At 39.7% G+C, this 19,850-nt stretch overlaps 1 protein-coding gene across 1 annotated transcript in view; it reads right to left on the bottom strand.

Moving 5' to 3' along the window:
• Positions 1 to 19,850, bottom strand: part of LOC118407210 (neuronal acetylcholine receptor subunit alpha-10-like) — a 35,866-nt gene that overhangs the window by 10,952 nt on the left and 5,064 nt on the right. Inside the window, exon 2 of the mRNA XM_035807641.1 lies at positions 10,489 to 10,590. Within this exon, the coding sequence (XP_035663534.1) occupies positions 10,489 to 10,561 (73 nt within the window). The 5' untranslated portion in view covers positions 10,562 to 10,590. The remainder of the gene's footprint in view (positions 1 to 10,488; positions 10,591 to 19,850) is intronic.

Below are 19,850 nucleotides of genomic sequence, written 5' to 3'. Positions count from 1 at the left end.
AGTTCAAAAGAAAAAAAAAAGACTGTTATTGGGTTATTATTCGGGTGGGCCGACTACTCACTCTTTGCAGCCAGGGACTGAATAGCAAGAACCTTACAATAGGTGGGGCTAAAATCGCAAGGGTCTGGAGCGAGCTGCCATTCGGCGCCGCAGATTTCCGTTTCGTAAACCGTCGTTGCCTTCGAGAAGCGTCGTTGCCAAATTTTGGAACCCTCGTTGCCTTTCTAACCGGCGATGCCATTTCCGAGCGACCGATCTTGAATTCCGAGTGCTCGCGGCATGTTCGTGAGATTTTCGTGAATTCTCGGAACTCTTAGTATTGTGGGTAATTGCATCCCTCGAAGCATATGACTCTGGGCCTGGTTCTCTATCATCGCTCAAACCTTTTTTTATTCTACTTTGCTCGCAAATTGTAGAAGAACAGAAATGTGTTGTGCTGTTACGTACTGTAAGGGACACTGGAATAAGCATGTCTTGACTTTGAGTTGTACAGGATAGTGTTCTTTATTCAAAACAGATGTTACTTGGAGTGGCTGGGTTAGTGCATTATTTTTATATATGGGGTATCGGTATACTGACAATACAACAGTATGCATAAGAAATATCAGAAGTATCACTAGTTGATGACCTACTTTGTTATCGTATACCATTCAGTATCATTATCATCATTGTACTTTCATACATGTATTTTTGCAATTAGCCATCGGGCATGAGTTTGCAATAAAGATATTTTATTATTATGTTATCAAAAATGTGCTTTATTTCTGAGCCCTTGTATCAAAGTTATTACTTCTAATGTCTACATGAGGGGTGAATTAGTGTTAGAAGGGGCAAAGTGTCCACAAATTTATTTCTTTTTGTTACCAGACGCAAAGATAAAAGCTCCTTGCCAGACGCCATCTGTATGTAAATCCGACACTTTAATGAGGTCGCACATCAATGTAATGTCATGCATGTGAGAAGTGTCAAATCATACATACATTATCGACCTGACCGTAAGAGCCTGGTACACTTACAAGTACAATAGCTATTGTCTGCTATATGATGTAAAAGCTCCTTGGGTGGAGCGTCTACTGAAAAAAGGTGTTGGTGACGTTGTGAGTCAGTTTGTCAGACCAACTTGGTCAGACTCTGACTGAGTCCCAACTCCACTAACACGGTACGTGAATGGCAATGCCTGCCGCTTGTCTGTGTTTCTAAGCCATGTTACCAGCCCCTCCTTCAATAATGGACTGTTCCAAAAATGTGGTGAGGGCGTAAGAGGTACAAAATCAGGTTCTATCCCTAACCTTAGTTGCAGCCCAGAAATATCTGAAAAGCTCCTTGCAAAGTGCCCAAACCGTTCCTTGATCCAGTCCAGAATTGGTCAGTAACCTTTACCAATTTCCAATCCGGTGACTTCAGTCCACCCCACCCCCCTCTACTGTTAGTGTTAGAGTCGGAGAAAAATCCTACATTACCAATGACTCTAGTCTATCTACATGGCACTCCGTGGCCAAATGTACTCCCCAAACGGTGTACGTATATCGTCATGTGACGCTTCGGTACTCCTCAACTGAGTAGAAGACAGTGTTACAGTCCTGAGAAGGTCTTCTTCCCACAGTGGAGCAAGATCTGGCCCTTCTTTCATGAATTACAGAAACTTCCCGAGAAGCTACGGAAACTTCACGAACATGCCGCGAGCACTCGGAATTCACGATCAGTCGCTCGGAAATGGCATCGCCGGTTAGAAAGGCAACGAGGGTTCCAAAATTTGGCAACGACGCTTCTCGAAGGCAACGACGGTTTACGAAACGGAAATCTGCTTCGGCGCCACTTAGGTGTAATCAAAACGACAGTAATTGCCCCAGGTATGGCCAACGTACTGAAAGTTTTGCACTACTCACACCGCACCATCTCACGTGTGGGGGTTCTTTAACGTGCCTGGGGTACGGCTCTCCCCAGACACGGGACCTCCATTTGACGTCCTATCTGAGAGACGACCCTAGCCGAAACTAGGTACTCATATTCACCTGAGTAAAGTGAGGAAAGTCGTGTAAAGTGCCTTTCCCAAGGCAAGGGCACAAAATCGGTAACACGGCAGCGGGATTCGAATGACGTTACGTATGTAGGCACTAAAATCCAATTCCCGTTTGGAACGCAACACCGCTTCTCAGAACTGAGGTGTCTGTCCCTCACAGAGCACTACAGAATAAAGTGGTAAACTTGAAGATGTCAATAAATGTAGATTTATGGTTGAGCAAAGCGTCCCAGACGGACAAACATGTAGAACTTACCTCCGTGAAGGGATCTCACAATGACTACAGGCAAGGTTTCAAGTCCGTTGTATATGATTTATTGACGGACCATGTTGGCAACGCTTTGCATATGATATATTTATATGATACTATCACAAATCATTAAAGACGTGGGACTTTCCATCAGCCACTGCCTCAAAAGAATAAGTCAAACCTCCCAGTAAACAATGTAGAATCATGTGTATACAGTCAAACCTGTATTAGCGGCCACCTCTGCATACCGGCCACCTGCCCATAGTGGCCACTTTTTGTCGGTCCCTTGGATTCGTAATGATTAAGAAATAGGCTTAGCGGCCACCTGTCCAACGCGGCCACGGCCACACGATTTCTGGTCCCGCAGGTACAAAAACACTGCCGATTACGGCCACGCGGACCGCTGATCTATGTTTCGGCACGCGTTCGGCCATAAACAGCGGCCGTATCGTCACCCTACGCCGGATTTAAAACCTCTTTGATTCATTTTCAAAACAAAACTTCGATAACTGGCGCTACCCATACCCGCTGACAAACGAGGTCACATAAGGTCAATAGACGACACCAATATTACGGAGGTAAATTGTGTTAAAGTTACGTTCTAATACACTATCTCTTAGGTTAATTTACATCACAAAAACTTTCTAAATAAATTGTTACAAATACAAAATGATATGAACTTCAGACTATGGTGGATTTTATTCTTACATTTATAAAGAGATAAGTCTAAAATGACGAGACTTTTCTTGTGAGTACCACATTAGCATAATGGGCGAATCTGACGTGTGAACGCGAGCGGGAACACACGGACGGCGAAGTATCAAAGGGTACAAGACGAAAGATCAAAGAAATATGATGATACCGGTCTCTTCAGACAATATCAACTGTAGAACATTTAAACATTTTTATAGCTTTTGTTTTCTTACTACATATAGTGTAAAAATCATTGCAGTACATGTACAGTTCTGTATTATGTGTGAATAAAGATCAGTGGGTACTAAAACCATGTGTAACTTATTGCTTGTGGTCAATTAATTAGCATATTCTCTATAGTGGCCACCTCTCTATAGTGGCCAATTTTGACCAGTCCCTCGAGTGGCCGCTATAGACAGGTTTGACTGTAGATAGCTGTATAGAATAGACACTCGTTACTTTTTACTGCCTGTACCCTCGTTATTAGCCTACGGGAATGGATTTGCAAATCAATCAATCAATAAGCTTATCAGGTTGATAATAGATAGATATGGCTGTTGTAAGTTTGCCCCTTTAAACATCCTTCTTAGATGCAAACAATGCTGCATTTAACGAAAATGTAGTTGTCATTGTCCTATAATTCTCTTTGTGCTTTGAATTAGACGACTTGGCCATATAGATTTCTAGCAAATGTCACTTTTACCTTGGTAACATTTGGATGTGATGCGCATGTGCAAACAAAATCTCAGAATAACGATGATTTCAAATGACCGTGGAGAAATTGTCCAGGCATCATGTTAATCCCTTAATCGATTGTTTGTTTATCTTCGCAAAAGGTAAGCTCAACGTGTTGGTTGTGAGTAAAGAACATATCGTTATCAATGTGATTCTCCGACCTAATGAAATTATGAAAGAAATTAGATATAGTTCTTCTCTTTGTACATTGCAGTGAATTCCAAGCTTGCAGAAATACTCCGGTTTCTTTTTCCTACAGAAGTAACATATTGTGGTCAATGTGGTTCTCCGTCATAGTGAAATTATGCAAGAAAACAAAAAATAGCTCTTTCCTTCTTTTTGTATATTGCAATGAATTACAAGCTTAAAGAAAATATTGCCTTTTTATCTATGGACATATCTGGAATTTATATTCATGTGGTAATCTCAGACGACACCTGTGACCATTGACGGACAGTCCTGTTTCTTTGGAGCCACTATGGCTCTAAAATCGATCCTAAACTATACTAAGGGTCACAGTACTAAATCTAATACCTGCCCTTACACTGCGAGCATAAACCTCCGTTCCAAATGCTTTTCGTTGCAATTTATCAATGTCATTTCGCTGAATCCTAGAAGGTTATATACACATCTTCTCAACAGGATTTTAAGGTAAGTTGTAAATTTTGCCGGAGTTTCCTTTGTTATCGACGAGAGCACCCATGGACGGTAAGCTGTAGGAGGATTAACATGGCCGTTATCGGTGAAAGCAACTCACCACAACGCATTTAGATAAACATTATCCATTTATCAAACACTGTTACATAAGGGGCCTATGGACAATTTCCGCACTGTCTGTGCTCATTTTTTTAATTATAGTCAAAATTCTAAAGGCCAAATATTTTGGCTCCGAAATTGAATAAAATTCTCGTGAACGTAAATGGAAGAATTGTACAGCCGCTTTACAGAATATTTGCATTATTCTGTCGTATTTCTGGCGTTTGTTAAAATTAAACGCAAGCTGCGAAATAGGCTTATTTTCTGAAAAAATTAAATTATACTGAAAGAACGACATTATATTCACATGATGTGTGCAAATATATTGGTCTACAATAATTATTCTATTGCGTTGATCCGGCTTAAAATTCAAAGAAATGAATGGAGAATCTACTTCCTATTATGCCATTATGTTACAAAATGCAAAATAAATTTATTTTGCTAAATATGCTTTCTTGGATTCTCGGCTATATTGCTGGGCAACTTATAATAACTTTACTTGGAACTTTACTTTGTAACGGAACGTTGTGGCTATCTCTTGTTCTCCATGTATTTTGGGTGGTTTGACACGTACTATACTGTAGCTGCTCAGATAAATGAACAGTTTTTTATTTGTTAGCATTCAAATGTTTGCTAACTTTGTTACGTTTTTATGCTGTGGTGTGGTTATAGAACCTGAGTCGTCCACTTTTTTGTTTGATGAGTAATTGTGATAAAATAAAAAAAAGTAAAAAAAGTGCAAGATATTAAAGTATATCGACAGACATCGAAACGTCTGCAGGTGAGAAAAAAGATGAACAAATTTTAAAAGAAATTTTAAGAAGTTACCCTCGATAGCACCATGTGTAAGAAAATTGTGTCTATGACACTACAGTGATACCATAATATATCCGTCCAGCGACTAAATCAGATAAGTGACAAGAATAAATTATTGCAAAAGGCTAAAGCTATATGGAAGACTAGGTTTACAAATTAGGTTGGCCATTAGAAGCATTGTGGCAAACACCTAGAGCAAACTAAAATTGACCAATTATATTCGGGCTTAAAACTTTATGTAACCATGGTGATAGGTGATGTAGCGACTGTTTTTCATAGTAGCAAAAATTCTGACTCGTTTTGGGCTGATGTTCACAGTGATTACGAATCGGCTCTAAGAATAGTGGTTAAGGATTAGTGGCTTTAGGGAAGAGAAAGTCCTTTCGACTTAAAGGTAATAAACTCTCTCGGAGGTGGCCCAATAAGCCCAAACAGCTTAAAAGTTGTGTAACCCAGGTTAAGTGAGGACGCAGAGACCAATAATACTTAGAATACCAAAAACGATTCATACACATGATTTACAATAATTTCCGCCACTTATCTTTTCGAATACAAGCCAGGGTTTTCCATAACCAATCCTATCATTGGCCTCGAGGTATCAAAAAGCAATCTCTATCTAATTTACGTTGATCCAGGGTTTAGATATTGGCAAGAGCTTCAGACCTTAGGCTTAATTTGTCTGATCTCATCTGCGACTAACGACGTCTCAGACCTCTACTAGACATTTAGACGAAAATTGAATCAGGAAAGCCAGTTTAACGATTTTGTACATGCAACGCAGACATATATATGATTTAGGCTTATGTCACTATTTTACCGGTCCCCGTCGGGGCTGAAGCCCCGGCCGGGCTCCGAAGCAACAGATTTGTCCCGATGGACTGCCGGAAACCGCGGAGGTAGGTCACAGCGTCTACTCTTTGCCGGGTCCTGGGCTGATTTTAACTCCTTCGAGTTAAAGCGTTTGGGGCCCGACAGGGCCAAAATATAGCCCAGTAGCTACAGAGTGTCCCGCGGGGCCACTTAGGGGTCACGTCAGAAAGTGCCAAAGCACAACCCATGAAATCCCCGACGGGGCCCACTTTTTTTCAGTTGTGACCAATACATGCCAACCAGGTTTGCTGCACACGTCACTTGGGACAAAATCTATAGTTCCATATTTCATAAATGCTGCGGATTTCTTGGAAACGTCTCGGGGAAAAAATGCATCACATTACTAAACTTAATATGGGTAATAACATGTTCGGCCAAGTATATATTTTGTAGTATTGAGCCAATGTTACGTGTGGCCGCAAATTATATCATTTTGAACGTAGGTTGATTTTATTTCATTATTGGCATCCAAACAAACTTAATTTTCGATGTATTTCTACTGTAAACGTCAACATGATAAAATAGAGAAATACCATGTTCTCTCATGCTCAAGTCATTTCCAATGTCAAAAGAAAATGCGAAATATTAAAAAAGAATAATCTATTGTTCATCAAGCCACATACTCCGTGTGTCATTTTTAAAAAATATTTCTAACCACCGAAATTTTACTAAAAACGCAACTATTTTTGCCAAACATTTTTCGTCTTACGGTCGTTCCAAGGGGATGTCATCCATATAAGCGCATTAAACTGACCTATCATTAAAAGGAGGCCAGCTATACCACGTTCCTTAAATCTCCAAATCCCATAGCATTAGGTCGACCCTTTTATCTTTACGCATAAAGGATCAAATCTGGGCTAAATATGTTTTAAAGTGCATTAAAGAGATTACCTATTCCCTGGTTCAAAGAAAATACGAAAAATCATGGGAACACAAGCTTTTAAGTAGTTAATGGCTTAGTGTAATTTTTTTCGTGGGAGTCCATTTATAATGGGGACAGGAGTACCTACATTAGCCAACCGAGCGTAGCCACATTAATCACTCTAAAGTTGAGTATCTGATCGTTAACACTGTATTTAAAGAAAGCAATTTAAAGCAATTTCAATGTTTTGGCATTGTTTATTTTACATATTATATTGACATATTATGACCCAAACTGATGTGAGCGTAAAAAGTATTTTGTTTGGTTAGAAATGGTGAAAAAAGATTTTACACAGCACTTAACGACATGTTCTTTTGTTCTTTTTTTTTTGTTCTTTAACATCTTGGTTGACATTGAAATTCACTTCGGCATTTTACAACATTGTATCCGTTCTTGGATTTTGTTTGCTACTAACAACATATAGTGTATTAATTCATTTTGCTGTAGCTTTGTGCGATTATCAGTCTAGTCAAAAACGTTTACGGTTGGAAATGGACTAAAATTGATGCGCGCGCAGATGTCATCCATCTTCTTCACATTCCCAGATGGACAGGACCCACAACTCGCTGTGAAAGCGGGGCTTTTCGTCTCATTCTGCTTTTTTTTTTACTCAATGGTCACCACGTAACAAGGCCTGAAGGCCACTCAAGGTTACGGGTTACATACTTGGAACTGTAACAGCAACTCTTCACCCCAGGTCAGACACATCATGATTGAGACCAGCCCAATTGCTCACTATGAGTGAGGACTAACTGACCCAATAGGCGAAGGTTACGAGGGCTGCTCGGGAGATTCCCTACCCCTATTTCTGGCCGGAATGGTTTGATCCGCTCGGGTGGATGTTCGCACATGTGGCGGGTTCTTTAACGTGCTTGGGGTGTTGCTCTCCCCAAACACGGGACTCCCATTTAACGTCCTATCCGAAGGACGGCCCGAGCCGAAACTGGGTACTCTAGGTACTCACCCTGAGTATAGTTTAAGTCGTGTAAAGTGCCTTTCCCAAGGGCACAAGATCGGTAACACAGCAGGCGGATTCGAACCCGCAACCTCTCGGTCACGGGCCGAAGAAACTGCCACTGCGCTACACGGTTCCACCATGCTTCCAGAAAAGAAGTCAAACCGAACGTATTTAGAACAAGCCAACACTAGTATTCGAGTATCCTCATTTCACCATTATGCTTATTGTCAAATGTATGTTTGTTATTTTTCTACTATGTACTTGCAATTAGCCTTCAGGTATGAACTTGCAAATAATCTTTGGCATTATAATCATAGCAGCACGACAATGGCTATAGTAGTTTCGAAACAAAGAAACCTGTCAAAACGTCAACGTTACAAAAAGACAAAGTCTTGCTGTATTATGTGCTTTGAAAACCAGATGCGATCTATAATATATCTTCCTTATGACATTTGATAAATGTTCTGTTTGTTATCTAGTCAAATTATGTCAATTATGTCTGCATGTGTATGTTTTCATTTCAATTCATGAATGCAGGGTCCTACTGCAAAGCAGTGCAATAGCACTGAGTTAGAAAACTCTGGGTAAAGATGACAGAAAAAAAAATGAATAAATCACATGCTGTTTTTAGTTATTCTGTTAGCTGCTTCCAATCAAACAACTTACATTCAATAATAGAAAATAAGATAAGGGGAAACATTTCTCACAATACCTGCAACAACAAACTACAACATACGATATTCGACAATACATAAAGTAAAGATAAAAGAGATAAAATGTAGAAACAGTGTGAAATCCACTATTTGATAGTTGTCTTAGATATAGTTAATTGGTTTTAAATTGGCAATATGATATGCTGTGTTGCGGTTAGATATGTTAGATATGTTATGCGGAAAGGTAATACTGTAAATGCAGAAATGTTCGCGGTGGATTAATATTCGCGGTTTTCGCGGCGACCACTTCACCGCGAACTTAAATCTATAAACTTTAGGTATTAGACTGCAGTCGATGGTGTTACCGCGAACTTAAATCCACCTCGAAAAGTCATTTTCCCCGCTACCGCGAAATTAAATCCCCGCCAACTTTAATGCATTTACAGTATATGTTAGTCCTACTGTGGTGTCAAGTTAATCTAAAATGGTTTTGTTGCAATATCATAGAATATAGATATGGTGACATAAAACTGGCTGACAGGCATGAAAGACATGTTTGGATAAAAATATGTTTATTGGAAATAACGTATCTATTACGCTTTCCACATTAGATTATTTACAATATTGATTGAGCACCGTGATTTCGAAAAAGTATCTTCATTATTTTTTTTATTATTGTATTATTAAAATTGTAATAATCTTGATATAATTTCCACTTCACGAATAGTACACTAAGATAGTACACCCCAATGCATGAATTTGAATAAAATGAATCAAAATCTTAAGCGGTCGTTATGCACTATTGCATATATAGGCCACCGACAGCCAAAAGCTGGAAACGTTAGATTGTACAAGTATCCTACATGTATATCTTTGAACCAGTCAGTATAATTGTAAAATGTTTTCCATCACAAATACTATGCATCTGTATTCCATTGCCATGATTGAAAACAGAATTATCTATAGCCCCTTACAGTGTACTTACCACCGTTTATGATAGCACAATAGTAAAGGTTTATAGATGATAGCATTTCAAGACGCTGAACATCTTAAGAAAGCTGTTTGAAGTCCTCATATCATTATGAAACCATGTTACACATGAGACAACGTCTTAGAAACATCTTCATGGTGTTCTACCAGCAATGCATCATCATAAAGCGCCCCATTGCAAGTGACGGCTTCCGCATATCCCGCTGATTGCGACACGGCAACCCTTCGGAGACGACCCACTCTTTCTTCTTCAAAAGGCAGGTTCGACTATTACGTCATTTCTCATGACACTCATATTTACAGGGCGAATATGTCAGAATCTAAACGACGCATTTCCGTTGGCAACTTCCTAACTGCAACGTTATTGCCATTTAGATGATTGTCGTTCATGAATGTCGAGGAATGTTGTTCATGGAATAATAAACTGCTTTTAAGAGTTATTATTGAATGAAACCATAGATGTCGTTCTGTTCTGTCTACAAGATGATATGGAAATTCTATCAACTAAAAAATATACAGATAGCTACGGGTTGTTTGTCCCTTTTCGTCAATTTAACTATACATAGTTAACATCATGTTTGAAGCTTGACCTGCTACAGTAGTTTATATGTTCAATAGCATAAAACAAGGGTTAACCATTTCTATTACAACAGTTACAATAGGGTTTTATGTCGTAATGTATTTAGACACTGTTAGTTTAACTCAGATACGTTCAAAATAACTATCAAGAAATAAGCTGTAATAGTGTCATTGTTACATAATTCTAGTTCACGTAAACCTAGCCAGACACACCACGATAGAATGTTAAAATGGACTTGTACTCACCGAGAGAGCATGCCATCAGCTGTACGTGAAGTACTACGAGAAAAAGCACGCTCCACGCCAGCGTCATCCTCATTCTCTCAATCCAGCTCTTCTGTTAGAATCCTGAGACCAAAAAATTGTATTAATAAGAAGCTCATTGACACAAACGCGTCCAATGCACGAAGAACACTTTAAGCAGATTCCTGTTGGACCCAATGCGCGTTATGTAGTCTGGATGTTTTCAACTGTCCAAGGCGTGTATGACGATGATGTATATAGACGGGTGGTTCGTGTGGTGAATACGTAATGGTTATGTTGCCCTATCTCTTCTGTGAAAATGGTTAGGCAAGGAGAAGGGAATTATATGGATGGCGTCTGCGCTCACATTAACTTTGACCTGATTTCAAAACAAACACAACATCTTCTTTCGCACCCTCCAGTGATGGTACACGGGACAAGAAAATATCCAAATTAGGAAATATGTCGTGTAGTTTGCTTGACTGTAGCTACAGAAGCGACACCAATGAGTGACGCTGTTGAGGTAGCCTTGAGTGCATCCGAGAGGTGACACTAGTTGGTAGCCATGGTTTTAGTTGTACATCTGACACTAGTGAGATAACAATGAAATGTAGTTGTAGAAGTGACCCAAATGAGGTAGCATTTAGTGTCGTAGAAAATGTGACACTAGTGAAAATAGCATGGAGTGAAGTTGTAGAAGCAACACTAGTGAGGTAGCATTGGGTGTACCTGAAGAGTTGACACTAGAGAGGTAGCCTTGAGTATAATTGCAGAAATGACACAAGTCTGGTACAGCCTAGTTCTTGAAATGACATTTGTAATGCAACTACCATTGTAGTTGTAGACGTAAAACACCACTGCCATAGCCTTAAGTGAATACAGAAATAAAGAAGGCTTGTGGTTGCGGTTTTGCTGCTCTAGTTCTTACTACAACATTTATAGCCCTATTTTCATCCAGTCTTCTTGTTTTAACCCTATATCCAGACGGGCAGACAGGGCTGGGGGGGGGGGGGCGGGTTGCAGCAACACCCCCCACCAAAACACCCCACCTCCCAGGAATGACACAAAAGTCTTTTTTTTTTGGTTCTAGTATTAGAGTCAATTTTACAAGAGGTGGTGTCATGCAGACAATTTATTTGCTGTAGCCTTATTACTATACTCACTGGATTACCTGCTTGCGGTCACCTGATGCATTTAAATTGTCCGGGTCGTGATTATCCGGCCCCTATTGTATGTCTGGTCGCAATCAAGGACGTGTAATACAGGATCAACCAACAGCTAGGCTGCTGTGATTTGCGAGCCTTCCTAGTCTGATGGACCCTACGTTTTAATGAAAGGATCTATTAAATGGCGCCTTCCCAAGCTTCATTAGCAGTTTCGGCGACTGATATGCGGTAGCCTGAAAGCTGCTGCAATAGTATTAAAGATGTCTTCCGCAGATAGCGGGTATAATTGTTCGATTTGGAAAAACCAAAACCGAGACACCGTCATTTTTAACAATGATTATGTCAATCATACAAATGACGAATGATAGTAGCAAATGACGTCCATAGCAGGCTCTCATGGCCTTTTTCGGCTCATAATACACTTTTGCTGGCCATTTCTTTTTGCACTGAATCGCTGCTTGCCGACCGTCGCTGATTATTGGCCCCGTAATCGGCAATCAACGATCCAGTACAAAAAGAAATGGCCAGCATAAGTGTATTATGAGCCATGAAAAGGCCCCAAAGAGCCTGCTATGGAGGCTAGAATGATAGCGAAATGTCTTTTACCTGATTATGCAGCCATTATTTGTCAGTTATATACTAGTATTTGTCTTTTATCGTTGTAGTTTAAGATGTTGCACAGTTAATTTTGTTTTCTTTATCGATGTTGTAAGGTAATGATTTTATGCGCAAGGAAGTCTGGAATGAAAATAATACCTTCTTGAAAATTTTATTTTTCTACAAAAATAAGCGCAGTATGGATGTCTGTATACAGTAACAGCCTCACAGTTCCGCTATCGGTTTCAATTAGTTGGTAACTGGGAGATCCTGGTTCCATACCGAGTAGAGCATATCGATCGAGAATGCACGTTTTTCGGTAAGGACATAAAATGCGTGTCTTGCGGTCCGGATGAGAACGTTGAAGGGCTTGCAGCCCGTAGCTGTAAATTTATAGCTTGCTACTGATACCTGCTGCCCATATACATTCTGGGCTCGAAATACCACCTGCATATGTAGGTTAGTGCAGTTAAGTTGGAGCTGTGCAGGTATTTCTGGTGTCTACCTGCACCTAACTTCAACTGGTCCATGCACTGGTTTTATACATAAATGTCCTAGGATGTAGGTGTATGTGGATTGTTACTATCTGCACGATTCCGCCTATAAACGAAAAAAAATAGCAATAGTTCCTGAACATTTCTAGTACGATCCATACTTTCTAAATTCAGAGTAGTGCAGGTAAATCTGCCTGATTTTCAATGTTACCTGCACCTGTGCATGTATGCACAAAAAAAGAATTTCTAGCCCTGTAAATTTAGGCACTACAAAAAAAAAACCTGAACGAACGATCGAACATTCCTGTAAGCATACTGCATAACCTTTTCAAACGAACCACATTCGAAGTGAAGCAAACATTTCAGTTTTTGACAGGCATGACTAAACATAAGATATGACAAGATTATATTTGGTCAAGGGTATTATGGTATGAAATCATACGCCAATTTCTTATTTACGCTAACGTGCGATGACGTCAGTTGGCATGAAAGGTGATATTTATTTTTATCAAGGAAGGCTAAATGTTACGTTTACGCATGGAACGAATTAGTACTCTTCAATGTTATCGCGGGAAACACAACCTTTTAAGAATGTTGTGAGACTATATTAGTGATTACTTGTATGATATTTCCGTACGGCCCGGGCTTATCACACGGGCTCCATTCGAATAAATCGAACTGTTTCGAGTGGGCCGAGTACGGCGCCATCGAGTACGGTCTCAGCCCTCCCGCGGGTCGGGCTGATACCTTGGGCGATACGGAATACACCGTGTTGTATTCTATATGTATCGTAAAATGTATTGGGCCTGGTGGGTATATTTCGTTACAATAATATTTATGCTTTTGTTTATATAAAGAAATGCAAAGAGACGTTAAAAGGTGGATTTAAAATAAAAGGTCAACCAAACGATATTTCCTGAAAGTCCTCGACCTTCTGTGCCGGCGAATGCTTTACGGTAACAATGTGGCATGCCTAATATTGCATATCAGTAACCTGAGGTTAGGATTATGCTGGTCTCTTTATGAGCAAAATTCGTTCCCTACTGTTGAATCTCAAGGGACATACATGATGTATCATCACGTCTGGGGAAGTTCGGCCTACTCATTCACGAACGTAATTGGTACCTTTTAAGAACCCAAAGGGCGTGAAAAATCCCACATCACCAAAATACTGCCCGACAGCGACAGTTCATCAAAGTTTCCAGAAAGGCGGGCGTTTTTAAGAGAGGTGAGACCACTAGAGGCAGTGTGCTACATAAAAGTAATGGATTTAAGCCCATGATGGCTGTTTCTATGGTGATAGGCCAGTCAGCACCGGTTGGGAATGTTTTGAAGACATAGTGGTAAAGACCGCAAGGTCAGTAAGATTGATGACATACGTCTGGAAAACTTTCCCAATTCGCCATGCGTCAAAAAAGGTAAACGTCTCAGAGGATAGGAATACGATTGCTTCATTGCAGTTTGGTTAACGTAAAAGTTATTGACCCCAAGATTGTATAACGTGTTACATGAAATAATTTAGGCCACACCAATGTTATTAGTTGTTTCTCGGATTTTTTCAGAAAAAAATTGGGTCGTTCGGTCAAGAAAAATTCAAAAGGTCGGGGTGGGAGAGATCGGACAGGAAAACCTAAACCTTCAACATTTTGGGGGTCCCTGGTAAAGCATAGTCCAAAATTTGAAGAAAAATTATAACCGTATGGTCCAAAATAGGCACATACAGGTACTGAAATTTTAGGCCCATAGTTGATTTGAGAAAGGAGAGGAAGTGAAGTTTAGTCAACACGAGGTGCCATCAATTTGAAATTTTTTTTTTTTTTTTTCAAATCGGAAAAAATAGGGTCGGAAAATCCGAGAAACAACAAATAGAATCGGTGTTGCCAAAGTAAAACGTTTGTACGATTTAGCATTAAACGTCCATTTGAGTCGGCAAAATCATGTTGAAAATTTTATCCATCCCTAAAAGATTGATCAATACGGTTGAATAGAATGAATCGCTCAGTTTTCTTCAGCTATTTTTATGATGCAGTAGAGGACATTTAAGTTTCTGATATCTGTAAGAATGACTCTACATTTTAAAGATTCACACCGATCTTAAAATTAACTACTTTTCACAGAGGATGCTTGTTTTATCACTTTTTATCGCCTAACGTGGAACGCATTACTTCTGAAACTTGAGTACACATGAGAATCTAAATCGTTAACCCCATTTAAATGTATTTTACGACCGAAAGCTGTAGGGCTATGAGCAAAGATCATGATTAACATCTTTTCCTATTTCACTACCCTCGAATTTCGTCCTTGAGAGTTAACCTTATCTTACAATGCACCTGTAAAATATTAATCATGATCCGTAAAGAATTTTATCACGTTCGAAAATTACCGCAAAATTATGGCCACCGTACGCGTCTCGGTGCCCGTTTTTCCCCGGGCCCCTCCCTCAGAGCCATACTAACTGGCTATATTTCGCACTGCAGCTAGGTGTCGCTGCTAACAGTGCTGTCCCAAACGTAAAGTGTTGCCATATAAACAAGGTTTAAAGCATGCAACATGTCGAACAGCAATATAAAAGATAAAGATTTTCACAACTTCAATAGAACCACTTAGTATTGCCATGAGGAAGGTTATCAGGATATCGTTTGTAAATGTACACATGTCTAGTCTGTGCATAAAAAAGCAGGTTACATTTATGAATATGATTTCACGAAATATCCAGATGAGGTATCCATGTAGACTTTTAATGCTTGGGTAACTTTTGGACGATCTTTGTCTAATTAATCTGCCTTGATATGAGCCAGATGACAAAATAACAATCAGAGAAAAAAAAGCTAATTCATCCAGGGACGAAAATCGATACATAATTAGTTCTGTGCTCAGAAACTAGGCCGTGTGTCGCCAATGATTGATAAAAAAGCAAGCCCCTGCAGACTTCGCAGGAAACCCCGGACTTCGCAAGTTAAACAAGTTGTAAAACTTTACCTTTATGTTTTTTTCCGAAGGGAAAATACCAAATTGTTTTTTTTTTTTCTGTTTCTTTCTCTTCCGTAAATAGTCAATCAGAGCTTAGGTTAGATATTTACGTTGCTGCAAATATTTTTCTCGGACACAATACATTGATTGAGCATAATGGTATAGTATGGTTTTGCTGTTGACTTGGTCCAAAAACCCAATCAAAAGTATTTGTTTTCCTCTTACACAACGCTATAGGGTAAGCGAGCCTAAATGTATATTAATGTGCGTGAGTAGCAACTGGTAACTGGCAAAATGCTGTGAGAGAAACATGCTGCATTTTCTCGAAAATGTTGTATTTCTAGTTTAATGGATTATCTGTTTGAAAGTTTATGAAACCACTTCTGGGTAGTCGACTAAGTTTGGAACTTCCTGGAACAGCATCTCTTCTTCCTAAAATAGGACAAGAAAACTCCTATACAAGCTCAACTCACCAAAAGTAAGCTCAAGAGGAGAGGCCGAGTTTACGAAGTCTGCTCTTACACCCTATTCAGACGGGGGGGGGGGGGGGCTTTTGAGGCCTGCGCCAACTTTGATGTCGTATAACGCCAGAACGGCTTATGCTAGAGCCAAGTATTGTTTGAAACAATTTCAAGAAATTTTGGAAAAAAGAATAGGGCTAATATTGCGTTTCCTTCTCTATTCCCAACTCTCGTGGGATCCAGCTATACGCACTGGACGTTACTTCCCATATCCTTTCCATATCATTCTGATCAGAGGCTTTCGTGAATTCAATTTGAAAATAAATAGGGCTGAGATAAACGTGAAAGGAATTTTGAAAGGAATTGAATACGTGGCAGTAGAAAGAGAACTACTGTCTAATGCAATTAATGACACTATCTAGACATATTCTAGTCTAGCCATCGCGACTCGTACGTTGAATTAGATACGGGCCAACGTCATGAGTTATGAACAAAAATAAAACGAGTATTTTTTTTCAAAGCTGACGTTTTGGCCCTAATAGATAGATCCAGTTTTCCCCCCAAAATGGCCATTATTATAGCCTGATTAAATCTCGCTTATAGCTGCCCGCCAAACATCCGCCGCCCTCCCGCGGGGAGGGGCCAGTTACAGCCCTCCCTGGACAGTGGAATTGTGTCACACAGACTAGCCATTATTAGTGCTCTATTTGTACCTATACACACAACCAGTACATGCTTTAGCATGCGCAAAAGTGCAAATGGTCCGGTATCCCTTACCTGCAGTTACTGCACACAGAATAATGTCACCACATACGCTGTGTCACCGTTCTTCTATGAATATTAACTCATAATACCCCAAATTCCGACATACAGCAGACACATTAAAGAAAGAACGTATATCAAGTGTTTTGTAGATTCCCTTTCCTGGAAATTACAAATGAGTCGCCACAGGAACCCCTTTAGAAAATCCCTTCTGTCGAGTAAAAACATATGACGCGATCAGGGAATATTACATCCTGTCTGTGCAGTTTAAGGCTTTCGGTGCACTCCGAAATAACCGAGGACACTGACTGATGTTCAAAAGATCGTTCTTAAATACAGTTAATGTTGGTACATAAATTGCCAATCGTAAAGCTCTCAAGGGAGTTAACTATGCTGTATATGATACATTGTAGAGATTGTACCCAAACCCAAGAGCACCATGTTAAAGCAATTCTTTTATGAATCATTTTTCACAAGAAAGCTTTTAAAATTTGTCAGAATTATGCTAATATTAGCATATCTTATATAATCTAATTTCTTTGAATTGACGAGAATCGGTTTTTGGAAAGCCAAAAATTGCTTGCTTGAATTTACATTTATTATTGGTTCATAAATTTTTGATAGTAAAATTGACTGTGGATCTTGGCATGGCATCTAGATTTAAAGCCCGTGTCCTGTTTGCTTTTACATTTCTTCAATTCAAAGAAAGCTACAGTAGGTATTAAAGGTATTGTTGAAAATGTCAATGACATGAACTGAATTCTTTGGGATTTTCCCACGATCAAGCCGAGGCACGATATCGACTTTTGACAGTGTCTCGGTAACTGTTGACGTCACACGCACAGAAAGTCAGTTAAAGAATTAGGTGATTCAAATCCCTTTTAGTTGGGGAACTCATAATGTATCATTGTACTGTTGTACATCAGATAAACATTCAACTTGAAATGTTTTGAAATATTGTCATAGCATATACCAGAAGTTAATATACAGTACTATAAAGCTTTGGTGGATAGCCAAAAGACTGTTCTTTAAAACATATGATGTTGGTACATAAATTGTGAGTATTGAAAATGTCTGGGGGGCTTGGAGTGGATACCTGGGGTATTGTACCTAGCTCATGAAGCTTCTCTTTGATTTATTATAGGCCATAAGAAAGCATAAGTTCGTGAAGTGATGAATGAACAGATGAATAGACAAAGATGGCCCTTAAGGACATCTTATGTCGGTACATAAATCATTAGTTGTAGATTTGTTTCAGCACTTTGATAAAGACAAATCAAGTATCGTATCCATCTAATATGCCCAATGGGTATATTAAATTTCCCTATGATTCATACTTGCATTTGTCACAAGAGTCTTAATGATATCTTGAAACTATCAAAAAAAGTTTTAGTCAAGAATATCACAAAAGTATGTCATAGGGACGCCGTGTTACGTTGTGCTCACACAATCGTTTATATGGCATTTGTATTATTCTGGCTCAAGTCAGAATACTGGTCACTGTATACGACTACTTTTTGCTAGGTATAAAGTACGCCATACGTATATGGTATACGTAAGGACACTCCAGCCATCATTTAACAGAGCCGGCGGGTGATACAAACATCATGGCACGTTTGCGGCCCCTACTGACATGTCATTTCTGGTATTGAACCAGAATTTCTCATTTACTAACTTTAACCAAGGTTAGTTAAAGTCCTTCCCGCGCCTGATGGCGCATAGGGCGGCGCCCATCTCCGTTTCAGTAGCCCTTGGGCCACACAACGCAATCACTACAGCAGGTGGCTAGTCCACTGGTAGTGGTGTGTGTTCAACTTCCATACTCTTTCCCGAATGATGATAGCTAAGCAGAGAAAGTAGCATGTACCATTTTTAGAGTCTTTGGTATGACTCGGCCGGGGATCGAACTCACGACCTACCGCATGCAAGGTGAACACTCTACCCACTCGGCCATTGCACCAGTGTACTATAAAACCAAAGAGCTCAACTAAATGTGCGGCTGTTATTACCAATTGAGTTACAGGGACATCCGTAGACGCATATTTCATCAAAGCCCACAGCACCATCTAATCAAACGAATCACTGGTAATTATTACCTCTGGGTAACTGAGTGACGTCTGGGATTATGACAGAAACATCAATAACCTAATATACTGTCTCCAACATTCTTCCGCTGTAGTCATTTTAAGTAATTACACACGTAAGAAGCCAAATCCCGGCTTAGCATGACCTAAGCCTATTGAGACCTAATCATCATTTGACCTAAAAGAATTTCGTGACATTTTGAAGGAAACTTGAGGAACTGATGAAGTTATAACTTAATTAAAAAAGTAGTCGAGCTGCATGGAAGAAGTGGCTATGCAGAGATAACGTGGACGTAGAAGGTTGCTTTTCTATGAAAAAAAATAGGCGTTATCATATCATTGACCCTTGACCTCGTCTTTGAGCTACATCCGAGTTCGGTACGTTTCGTTGCGGTTTGACTCTGAAATACCCCCTCCATGACTTTGATCAACGTGCGCAAAAGATAGCGAAATGGCTTTGCCCGAGTAGTTATACGATACATTCTAGACGTGTGTTTGTCCGAAATAAATATGTATATTGGGGTGTACCATACTGTCCGTATCTCATAATAGCATTATTAAACTACAAATTGGGTTCCTGTGATATCACTATCTCTTTGGGACCGGGAAATTATTTTGCCGGTACAAAGTCCCTTGTGGGTGGGGACAATTTGGAACTGTACGCGATGACGTTGTCAATAAATTTCGAGGTTTATTACTAGTATCTTCTTACTATCGAAGGTTTGTGACCGCTTGGCGTAATCGTCAGGGCGTTCGCCTCAAGCCTAACAGGTTCTGAGTTGGAATCCCGCTGTGCTACCGATCTTGGACCTGGGAAAGGCACTTACACAC

The sequence above is a fragment of the Branchiostoma floridae genome, chromosome 19 (genome assembly GCF_000003815.2).
Source record: "Branchiostoma floridae strain S238N-H82 chromosome 19, Bfl_VNyyK, whole genome shotgun sequence".
Taxonomy (NCBI): Eukaryota; Metazoa; Chordata; class Leptocardii; order Amphioxiformes; family Branchiostomatidae; genus Branchiostoma; species Branchiostoma floridae.
This window is presented reverse-complemented; position numbering and strand designations above follow the sequence as displayed.